Genomic DNA, 11,394 nt, shown 5'->3' with positions numbered 1-11,394 from the left:
ACACATATACACATGTACACTCGTTTACACGCATGTACATGTACACACCTTTACATACATACACATGTATACATGTACACACATGTTTCCACACATGTACACACCTTTACACGCATACACATGTACACTCCTTTACACGCATGTACATGTACACACGTTTACACACATACATGTACACACATGTTTACACATACACATGTACACACATATACACATGTATACACACGTTTACACGCATGTACACGTTTATACATGTGTATACACGTATATTCTACAATTCTACAATTTCATTTATGGTTGTACACATGTACACATATATATATACGTATACACATGTATACACACGTATATACGTGTGTATACATGTGTATATATGTATATACGTGTGTATATATGTATATACATGTATACACACGTATACACATGTACAGTATATACATACATGTATATACTGTACATGTGTATACACATTTTATTCACACGTATACACATGTACAAACAAGGCGATATATTGACAGAGGGATCGTGCTGGAAAAACACGTCAACACCCTGAAAGTTGTTCTTTATCTGGTAAATCCCATGAGCCATTTTCTTATCGTTGTTCCTTCATCATAAACTCCAGACGATGATGATGAAGAGTCTTGAGCCAAACTGCGCCGTTACGTTTCAGACTGATGCAAGCTGTCAAAGACCGATATCTGCAGGCCGAGGAGCCGATACCGTCCTCCCTGATTTCTGAGGGCGGTCCTGAGCACTTTGCCGCCTGCTGAGCTTCAGGAGGCTCAAATGCTCCAGCTAGTGTCCAGAGTAAATCTGATGCATTTCTATACGTTCCTCTAAATTCTGTTTGAAACATCACTGGAAGACGCTGATACGAGAGGAACCGGTTCGTGAGGTCTCAACTGAGACCCTGAAGCTTCAGTTGCTTCAAAAGTGACCGAAGGAAGAACTGAACAGAGTGACGGAGTTTGATTCGACTGATCATTCACTCCAAATCCTTCTGATCGACCTCATGTTCTTTAAAACAACAGAAAACAAAACCATTTGTCCGACTGTAAGGCTCTGACGGGGCTGTAGCGGTCATTGATTTGCTTGGTTTAAGTCGTGTTGGTTGCTGGTATCAAACCATCTCATCAGTACAAGCGTGGATACGTTAGATTCCTGTGTTTTCCCTCCATGCTCCCCCTCTCCTCCTGTTGAGGGTGGTGGGGGTGGAGCCTATCCCAGCAGCCTTCACCCTGGACAGGTCACCAGTCCATGGCAGGGCCAACACATAGAGACAGACAACCATTGGCTCTCCCAGCCACGCCTACGGTCAATTTAGAGTCTGGATTAACCTGGTCCCTCTTGATGTCTTTGGACTGTGGAGGAAGCTGGAGTACCAGAGAGAACCCAGCAGGAACAGGGAGAACATGGAGACTCACCCAGAAAGACCCCGTGCTGCAGCCGGGGCTCCACCCACAACCTTCTTGATGGGGGGCCACAGGGAGGACCACTGCTCCACCCACAACCTTCTTGCTGGGGGCCACAGTGAGGACCACTGCTCCACCCACAACCTTCTTGCTGGGGGGCCACAGGGAGGACCACTGCACCACCCACAACCTTCTTGCTGGGGGGCCACAGGGAGGACCACTGCTCCACCCACAACCTTCTTGCTGGGGGGCCACAGGGAGGACCACTGCTCCACCCACAACCTTCTTGCTGGGGGGCCACAGGGAGGACCACTGCTCCACCGGGCCACTTTCCAGATTGGTTTGATATTCTGAAATATTTTTGGCATGAAATGGTAATGAAAGTAAAGTGACGTGCTTCTGGCGCCTCTTAACGACCAAAACTCAACCGCGGTCCCTTTAAACCAGTAGCTCCTCCTCCTCAGCGGTCCACGTCATCACAAGCATAAACAATTATGGCGGCGTACACTGGCCTCGCTCTCCTCCTGGCGGCTCCGGTGCTGCTCCTGGCTGCTCTGGTGGCTTGGTCGGCCGCGGGATGCGGGGCAACATGGCCGGCGGCGTGTGTGGCTGTCGCCGCTGTCCTGGTGTCTCTGGGGCTGCGCGGGCTGCGGGAGCGTGACGGCGGGACTGGCCGGCGGGTGTGCGTGCTGGTCCTGGGGGACATAGGTCGCAGTCCTCGGATGCAGTATCACGCCTTGTCCCTCAGCAGACACGGTTATCACGTGACGTTTGTCGGGTTCCTAGGTAGGAGGACCATCGGTTCCATCGGTTCTTCATTCATTCAGTCACCGGAAACCAACCAGTCATACCAGCTACTTTAATGTGTTAAACTGTCCGCGGGGGACCATGGAAGCAAGGCTACCAGTTGGTTTGTTATCGTTTGCCTCCTGTTTTCTGCTAAAAACTCAGAAAACTCACAATTGTTATTTCCAGAGGTCAAAGGTCAGTTGCTCAGGTATCAAGAGAAATATTAAGCCTTCATGTTTGTGAGGCTGTAACTGAAACGACTTTCTGCAGGCGGCAGCATGCCTCATGTTGTTCAGAGTGTCTTCCGATGTCCAGCTGGTCAGTGGTGCGTCCTTCGGCCGTTGTAGGACCCCTAACAGCTTCCTCAGAGAGCGGTTCATCGTAACCACAGACCTTCGGAGGAGTGGATGAGGCCTTAAACCTGCATTCTTTCTAATGACCAGCAGGAAGCACTGGGACGCAACGAGAAATCAGTTGGCGCCCAAGCCGATGAGCAAAGGACTTACTTCTCTCTCAATTTATTACCCATCAGTACTTCAGTAGTGTCACATGACTCAAACACAACAACCGTGTTAAAAATGCTCGTGTGGAGATGAGAAAGACCCTCAAGCAAAGAACCTGCTGTTTGTTCTCTGTACTTGTCAGGTTCTTGTGAATATCTGGTGCGTTTCTGAAGGTCAAGGTCAAAAGTGCAAATTTCTGGTTTGGTCCAAAAACAGCACGCTGGAGACGCTGAGACCTTTCAGGGCATTTTTGTGTTGAAATGATAATCAGACGTTCCACCGTCTTCGCTGTTTCCAGACTCAAGACCTCATCAGGACGTGCTGAGAGATGAGAGAATCTCAATCATCTCGTTGGCAGAAGTGAAACGTGTTCTAGGTAATATGTTCCTTGGTCCCTCTATAGAACCGAGCAGGTTCTATGTGCCTGTGTTCTCTCCCTCTCTAAGTAAAGTTTCTCTCCTCCAGTGGGACCCAAAGTTCTGACCTACGCGATGAAGGTGGCCGTTCAGGTGCTGCAGCTTCTTCACCTGCTGCTGACCATGAAGCTCCAGTCACACCTTCTCATGCAGGTTTGTCACGTCACAGCCCGGCGGCTCTGACAAGAGTTGACCAGCTGCTTTATGCCACAGTCCGGTTCTGCTGAGGTTCTGGGGGGTTCTAGACCTGCTCTGATGGCATTCTAACCCTCATTTCTGCCCGTGCAGCGTTCCACTCTGACACGATCGCATCTGTCCACTGCACAGCTGCAGCTTCCCGGCAGCCTTTCGACCCCGTCGCGCCAGCTTCGGCGTGCTCAGATTCTGCTGATTTGTTTTTTTGTGTTTCTACCACGTTACTGGAGTCCACGTTCCGTCTGTTGGTGCGATGTAGAGTTTACACATGGTGTTTTATTTTGAAAATTGACCAGACGCTCTATGCGACTCCTGCAGGGACTTCCTGTCTCTCTGCTTTGTGAAGATTGATGCACTTTCCCTCGAAACCAAATTCACTGCGTAGCGAGGCGGCGTGCCTCTGAGACGTGCCGTGGCGCTTCTGGTGTAAACAAAGTGCAGCTGGAACGTGGTGCACACGCGTGGCGCCACCTCCTTTATGATCCCTCACTGGACAACGAAGAGACTTGAGACGAGGCAATAACAAAGGCCTTGTGTCCCAGAATCCTCCGGGGCTCCCCGGTATAGCAGTGGCCTGGCTGGTGAGTGTCCTGCGTGGCAGCAGCTTGGTCATCGACTGGCACAACTACGGTTACACCATCATGGCGCTGAGTCTGGGCCCGACACACGTGCTGGTTCGGCTGGCTCGATGGTCAGTATCCATCATGACTGTTCCGCTGCTCTCGAATGTCACAGCAATGCCTTAATGTTCATTTTTTCCCTCCATCCAGGTACGAACACTTCTTCGGCCCTCTGGCGACTCACAACCTGTGTGTTACCAACGCCATGAGGGGCGACCTGCTGGGAAACTGGAGCATCAAGTAGGACTTGGTTTGCTCTCATACGTCTGTGTAGCTAAAGACACCCACAGGCGACGTCCATCTTTGAGCTTCACCTGTGACATGTGGTGGTGGTTGTGCTGCTGTTATGGTGACAGACCCTGTTACCGTCATAAATGTCTGATATCTGCAGGGCGACCACGCTATATGACCGACCGGCAGCCATATTCACAGAGACCCCCCTGAACCTGCAGCACCAGCTCTTTACCAGACTCGGCAATACCTATCCTGTCTTCCAACCAAGCAGGTGAGTCATCCAAGAATGATGTCACATCTACCTGTCAAGGTGCTCAGAACCATCATTGCTCAGTCCACTTCCCAATATGTGAGTCTCATGTGTAGTGCTAGTTAGCTTAGCACAATGACTGGTAATGGGTGGGAAGTGTTAGCGTAGCTCCGTCTCTGCCTGCATTAATATCAGGAGGGTTGTGGTAACCTTGGTGATGAATACCAGTTTAACATGAGGAGACGTTGTAGTGGTAGAATCAGACACGTAGCCGGAACTACTTTCCTGACTGGGAGCAGTGATTTGACGCAGCACCTCCAAAGCTCCACTGGAACTTGGGTCAACAGAACCAAACGTTTGTTGAGGAATAGAAGAGCGACTGCTGCTACTGATGAGGAGGAGGAGGAGGATTCCTGCTGGACACACCAGCATCCTGGACCTGAGCTAGCTGATGCTAACACTTCCCACCCACTACCAGCCATTGAGCTAAGCTAACTAGCCTGGACCTGAGCTAGCTGATGCTAACACTTCCACCCACTACCAGCCATTGGGCTAAGCTAACTATCCTGGACCTGAGCTAGCTGATGCTAACACTTCCCACCCACTACCAGCCATTGGGCTAAGCTAACTAGCCTGGACCTGAGCTAGCTGATGCTAACACTTCCCTCCCACTACCAGCCATTGGGCTAAGCTAACTAGCCTGGACCTGAGCTAGCTGATGCTAACACTTCCCACCCACTAGCAGCCATTGGGCTAAGCTGACTAGCCTGGACCTGAGCTAGCTGATGCTAACACTTCCCACCCACTAGCAGCCATTGGGCTAAGCTAACTAGCCTGGACCTAAGCTAGCTGATGCTAACACTTCCCACCCACTAGCAGCCATCGGGCTAAGCTAACTAGCCTGGACCTAAGCTAGCTGATGCTAACACTTCCCACCCACTAGCAGCCATCGGGCTAAGCTAACTAGCCTGGACCTGAGAGGACGATCTTTGTCTTCTCCTCTAACTTCCATTGAAGTTGACATTTTGGAAAATGACCTGAATTTTCCGTTGTACATTTGTGGAATTGTTACTGTTTTAAGAGCCAGCATGCTCACCAGCAGACCCGCTGTGTTATCCAGGTGTGAGGAAGATGATGGCACGGTGGAGAGGACAGTCTTCTCAGTTCGTAACCTCAGCGATGACACGGTGACCTTGAGGGCGGATCGTCCAGCGTTGCTGCTCAGCAGCACCAGCTGGACAGGTTGATGTTCTTCTGACTTGAGATCATGATACTGTGATTGGAACTGTTCCAGCAGCTGTTTAGGGTTAATGACGATGGATGGCTGAACGCCATCTTTCACTCATGGTGCATCAGCTGTCTTTGTACCCATGTGTCTCTGTCTGTCCACAGAGGACGAGGACTTCTCCGTCCTCCTGCAGGCTCTTGAAGGTACTGAAGCTTTGACCTTGAGCTCAGAAACAAAGTCAGGTGTGTCTTTCTTTCATTCCTGGTGTGTTTGTTTTCTGCAGACTACGAAGGTTTCATCAGAGCAGGAGCTTGTTTACCCTCGTTAATCTGTGTGATCACAGGTAAAGCTCCGCCTCCTCAGCTATCAGCTGTCACTCAGTGTCAGTGGCGTTGAGTTCTCATTGGTGTTTGCAGGTAAAGGTCCTCAGAAGGAACACTACAAGACGCTGATAGACTCTCTGCAGTTCGAACGAGTGAGGTTCTGCACTCCCTGGCTGGAGGCCGAAGACTACCCGGTCCTGTTAGGTGAGACGCCACTTCCTGTCTGGCACCACCACTTCCTGTCCGCTAGTACCAGATTATAACCAGATCAGATGCATGAACCTGGCGGTAGTATAGACAGTAGTAAGTAGTGCAGTATAAGTATTAGGGATGGTATCATAGGAGTAGTGTAGCTGCTAGTACTTCTATGAGGAGTAGAGGATTGGAGTTGGGTCCTGAAATTCAGTTCCAAGCAGGAACCAAATTAATGCAGTGACTACCCGGTCCCCATAAAGAAGTTCTAACTTCTTTCACGAACATTGAACTAACCAGGAGTTGAGTTCTTCGGGAAGTGTCCTCTGTTAAATCTTCATTTGGCTTCTTATGGGGGGGGGGGTCCCTAAAATGCCACACGATCCCCATCCCTAGTCTGGATCTGGTCAGTGTTCTGGTGGCCTGGGACTCAGCGGCTGGGTGTTTGTGCTCCAGGGTCAGCTGATCTGGGCGTGTGTCTCCACAAGTCGTCCAGCGGTCTGGACCTGCCCATGAAGGTGGTGGACATGTTTGGCTGCTGTCTGCCCGTCTGCGCCATCCACTTCCCCTGGTCAGTGAGTGTTTGATTCCTGCTGCTGCTCACCACACCTGCCAGCTGATGTCCCGCCCACTTCAATTCAAACAGTTTATTGGCCTCAGGTTTCACCTGCTCTGTCATGGATGCATCATGAAATTGTGTCACCCAACCATGAGTAGAAATGTCTCATCAAACCAGGAGCAGATGTGTAGTTAGCAGGCTGGAGGCCATCAGAAGTTACCTGATTGCTACTTTTATTGATAATTGAGTGCACAAACGAGTCCAAGTCCACCACGGCTGTGAAGCCTGGAGCAGCAGGATGCGCCGCTCGTTCACGGGCAGGTGAAGAAATACAGGAATCAAAGTGATAAAAGAATAACTTTGAAAGTAAATGAATACGAAGGTCACTGATTAGTTCAATGAATCTGTTTTCCATTAACAAACCTGCGAGTCGTGTCCTCGCTCCAGTCTAGACGAGCTGGTGAAGCACGAGGAGAACGGACTGATCTTCAGAGACGCTCAGGAACTGGCCCAGCAGCTCCAGGTGAGCCGCACCTGTCAGTCCCAAATCAAGTTGTTTGGTTGTCAGTAGTTTGTGACAGGTGATGGATGTGGCCTGGCGACCTGAGGTCTGCACCCTGAGGTGGGTCAAATCCAGCTCATGAAGCGACAACACATAACCCACAGGGGGCGCCACAGCAGCGTTACTGCTTCAGTCCTGCTGATTCGTCTGGTCTGGTTTCTCCCCCTCCAGGAGTCAGCGCACAGCGCCACCCTGTGGCCAGTGCTGAAACACCAACATACTAAGTTGCATCCAAATTAAGTTTGTAAAGTAGAATATCATGAAAGTGGAACGTTCCCGAGCAACAGTGAGCTCGACAGCTGTTGTCTTTAATCAGTTACACTTTATCGTCGAGGATATTTTGACGTTCATGATGACGGTGATGGACTCGTGGCGGCTTTTAACTCGTGGTGCCTCTGTGCTTCAGTTGCTGCTGTCAGGGTTCCCCGGGTCAGAGGGGAGGCTGGGGGACTTCAGGAGGAACCTCCGAGCCAGCAGGGGGCGGCGATGGGACGACAACTGGGACCACAATGTTCTACCTCTGTTCTATGGCCAGTGATAAACTGGATCCTGCCTGAATCATGAGAACAGAGGAAGCAGCACTTTGAATTGGGTCAGAACCAGGAGAGAATGGCGCCATGTCAGGTTGATGTGGCGGTGTGTAGAATGATGGCGAGGTGAAGAACTTCTCATGTACATTTGTAAATAAACCTTTCACTTGTCACATGGACAGTTGAATCATTTCTATTGGAGAGACTCTGCTGTGGGGAAACACACAGCTGACAGCGCCGCTGATCACATGATGACTGATCCCGGCGTTTCCTGTCAAAACAAACAAACTCTGCTCAGGATGTCACTGAGCCACCAACATTCTGACGCCATCAGCCACCGTCTTACCCAGCTGCTGCTTGAACACGCTGTAGGTGTCCGGGTTGCGAATGGCGGAGCAGATGATCGCCTGGGTGGGCGACTCCCTCAGGACCCGGGACAGCAGCTCCACCAGACGGCCTGCCACGGCGGGGTCGTACACCACGTCTGCAGCACACACAGATGATCCCTGTGGCTGCTGTCCAACCAGAACCAGTTCTAGTTCGGTTCAGTTCTTGCAAGAGACAGCGAGAACCCCTGTTACTCTAGAACCTTCCCTCTGTTTCTATTCTCGGCCCCAGTAGGAACCTTCTCCTGCGGAACCTTCTGGGTTTATAGAAAACTTGACTCAGCTGGTCAAGTGGTTAGAGCGCACGCCACATACGCAGTCGACCCCCCGTCCCCTCTGTTCACTGTTCGATGGAGGCGTCTGTGCCAAAAAGAAAAACGGTTGCTTCCCTGACAACCCATCAAAAGCTGATGGCTGTCAGGCTCATCCGGCGCCGAGTGGAGAGACGCAGATGGAGGACACGACAAACTCGGGAGGACCAGGTGTGACGTATCCTGTGGCGGCCACCTGCGCCTCTCTGCTCGGCGCCATTTGGCTTGGCTTTCAACACTCTTGCAGGAGCAGGGTTGATTAATTCAACACCAATCAGCTGCTCTGAGACCGGGAACTCGGAGTTTCCTATCAAGAGGTTTTACACCTGAGCGTTCTGGGTCTGGGTTCTGCTGATGCGGGCCTGCAGTGCGGCCACTCTCCGGCGGGTGGCAGTAAAAGCGGTGCACTACCACCGAAGGAGAGTGTTGTCTCTCGCGGGCGCTCAGCTCCTCCGTTATGCAGAAGACGGTCGAGGCCGAACCGAACCTCTCCGGGACTCCGAGCGACCGGAGCAGAGCTGCGACGCGCGTGAACATCGGCGTGGCCCTTCCGCGCTGGCGGGAACTGCGGGACCGGCTCGGGCTGCGGAGGGACGCCGACCTGGCTCGTCTGCTGCTGGACAGGTGCGGGTCGCCTCCGTTGTCCCGGTTTGGACGGTTTTCTTCGCGTAGGTTGTCACAGTTTAACGTTGCTCGCGAGCCTCCGCCCCGGCGGGGCCGTTTCCACCCCGGAGACGCGACAAGTCTCTTCTTTCACGGGTTCTCGGTGTTTGGTTCTACTGTGACGTAATCCGGTACAGTCCTAACGCGATGGCTCTGTCACCAGGCTTCCGGGACACGGAGCGTCCACGGCGGCGGCCAGCAGGTCAGAGACGGACACGTCAGCACTGCGACGCCGTCCCGCCGTGACGTCAGAGTCCGGTTTGTTTGTTTGTAGCAGAAGAGAAAGCGGAGCCGCAGGAGAGACCTGGGAGACCGCCAGCGAGGACAGCAGGTCCGGGGAGGACTCCGCCCCCTCCATCTCCCTCAGGCTCAACACCTGAGCCCCCAATGTTCCCTCTGCTGCCTGGTCTTCTCTCATATTTCAGTTATTAATGAGCTCGCTGCTCACGTTCAAGGCTCCATAATGAGTCATCAGTGGGTCACTGACCTTCTGTCAGTGTCACCAATGAGCAGGTAACGACATCAGTCTGGGACCTGGGACCTGGGACCTGGGACCTTGGCAGCAACAGAGCAGTTTAAATGTAAATTGATTGAAATTTTATGAATGTAAATAAATGTTACTTCAAATTATTAGCCCGTGTTGACTTAATCTCCAGGGAGGAACCCTGTGCTGGCGTCCAGACCCGTAAGCTCCTCTGGGATGGGTTTACTAACGGTTCCTGGTACCAGAACCAAGCAGGGTGAGGCATCTGTGGAACAAACCACCAGAACCTGAGGCTCCATTTCTTAGTTCCCAGCAGGTCAATGTCCTCACTGAGCAAGAATACTGCACGCTGCTACTGGCCAAGTTGTACTCGCTCTCACTGAGTACTGAGCGTGTTTGTTGTCCCATTGGCCCCCATGGCTAGTATCACTAGTAATACTCGTAATACTAGCAATGCGAGTATTATACTCATATTACTAGTATTCACAGGAATAGGAGGGAGCAAGAAGCCCGACTGAGAGGGGATGCAGTGGCGTGCGTCAGAGAAACCTGAGAATCAGTTTTCTCTTCCAACGTGGGATCTTTCAAACCTCGCTGTGTACGAGTAGGAAAGGCGCTCGATGAAACTCGCCTCCCTTCTCACAGCTGCTGCACAAACTGCGTCTGACCTGCAGCAATGATGACGTCTGCCCCGATCGCCCTCATCTGCTCGTCCGTCACCGCCATCCAGTCCAGCTCCTCCACGAGGACGGCAGGCGGCGTCTTCTCCAGTAGACCGTTCAGCTGCACGTTGTCCCTCAGTCTCTGCAGGACGCTGTGGTGACAGTCGCTGAAAACGTACCTGGATGGGCTGCAGGTTCGACAGATGGCGATGCCCGTCAGGCCCACGCCGCTGCCCAGCTCCAGGACTGACCTGCACACAAGACGGTGTTGATGAGGACACGTGGATGCGTCTTCAGCTCACTCCTGCATCGTCTTGACTCCAGAATGCAGGAGGAATCAGCCACTTATATTTAGCTTGAAGCTAACGGAGACTGACGGCTAACAACAGCTAAACTGTCCAACAACAGTCTCGGGGTCGTGGACAGCCACGCTGATTCTAGTGACTTGAAACCATCATCAGCTGTGACGCTGCCTGGGACTGAATCAGTCAACGAGCCTCTCTCTCGTGGCGGTCACCTGCCAGCAAATGTGTGCGGGTGTTCCAGGGCCCACTCTGCCAGGTAGAGGGCGGCGTCCCAGGTCACCAGTCCTGTTGTTCCCTCTGAGATCACCGCCACATTTTCCAACAGGCTGATAGCACCGCCATAAGGCTGCAGGACCCAAACAGGAAGTCAGGAGGGATGACAGGCAGGTAGTGACATCAGAGAGTCACAGGAAGTAGATAAACACATGTACCTGCACTACGTACAACCTGAAACACTCAGAGTGGAAGACACAACATGTTCATGATCTTTCTGGTTCATCTCTCATATTATAACAGACATGTGGCACGTCGGTACCAGGAAGTAGCTCTTGTATCCTTCTGTCTCCTCCGTGGCGCCCACCACCTCAGCCAGAGTGTCGTACAGCTCGTCCAGTGGCTCGCAGCCGGCGGCGTCCAGCTGCAGAGGACGAGACCGGAGACGTGATTGATCGATTGATTCTGACTGGGTTAGTTTTGCTCCTGTCAAGTGTTTAGGCTGCGTTTCTATGGAAACAGCACAACCCCAATCATCTGAGAGCAAAACTGACATT

The 11,394-nt window shown here is 52.0% G+C and overlaps 2 protein-coding genes across 8 annotated transcripts; one reads left to right on the top strand and one right to left on the bottom strand.

The window, feature by feature from the left end:
* Positions 1–509: 509 nt before the first annotated feature.
* Positions 510–9,816, top strand: alg1 (ALG1 chitobiosyldiphosphodolichol beta-mannosyltransferase). Of its 7 annotated transcripts, none has more exons than XM_086185234.1 (14): positions 515–1,752; positions 3,003–3,080; positions 3,170–3,273; positions 3,858–4,006; positions 4,086–4,175; positions 4,327–4,440; positions 5,540–5,661; positions 5,812–5,850; positions 5,931–5,990; positions 6,064–6,174; positions 6,619–6,733; positions 7,169–7,244; positions 7,690–9,134; positions 9,337–9,814. In XM_086185234.1, the coding sequence occupies exons 1-13, from the start codon at positions 1,413–1,415 to the stop codon at positions 7,819–7,821; spliced, it is 1,530 nt and encodes a 509-aa protein (XP_086041360.1). In that variant the 5' UTR covers positions 515–1,412; the 3' UTR covers positions 7,822–9,134; positions 9,337–9,814. The 7 variants fall into 7 exon arrangements, with proteins under 7 accessions (XP_086041363.1, XP_086041365.1, XP_086041360.1 ...); XM_086185238.1 differs by lacking the exon at positions 515–1,752 and adding an exon at positions 1,842–2,198 and having other exon boundaries at positions 9,337–9,812; XM_086185240.1 differs by lacking the exon at positions 515–1,752 and adding an exon at positions 2,057–2,396 and having other exon boundaries at positions 2,472–3,080; positions 9,337–9,812.
* A 480-nt stretch (positions 9,817–10,296) lies between these two features.
* On the bottom strand, positions 10,297–11,374 carry eef2kmt (eukaryotic elongation factor 2 lysine methyltransferase). The gene is made up of 4 exons (XM_086185147.1): positions 11,366–11,374; positions 11,160–11,261; positions 10,837–10,970; positions 10,297–10,570 (listed from the first exon to the last, which is right to left on the bottom strand). Exons 1-4 carry the CDS (start codon positions 11,372–11,374, stop codon positions 10,297–10,299), a joined length of 519 nt encoding a protein of 172 aa, XP_086041273.1.
* Positions 11,375–11,394: the final 20 nt, after the last annotated feature.

Source organism: Aulostomus chinensis, chromosome 18, assembly GCF_037954235.1.
Source record: "Aulostomus chinensis isolate RoL2024-O1b breed Wild chromosome 18, RoL_Achi_v1.0, whole genome shotgun sequence".
Lineage (NCBI taxonomy): Eukaryota > Metazoa > Chordata > Actinopteri > Syngnathiformes > Aulostomidae > Aulostomus > Aulostomus chinensis.
The sequence above is the reverse complement of the archived record's forward strand: the minus strand, read 5'-3'. Positions and strand labels throughout refer to the sequence as shown.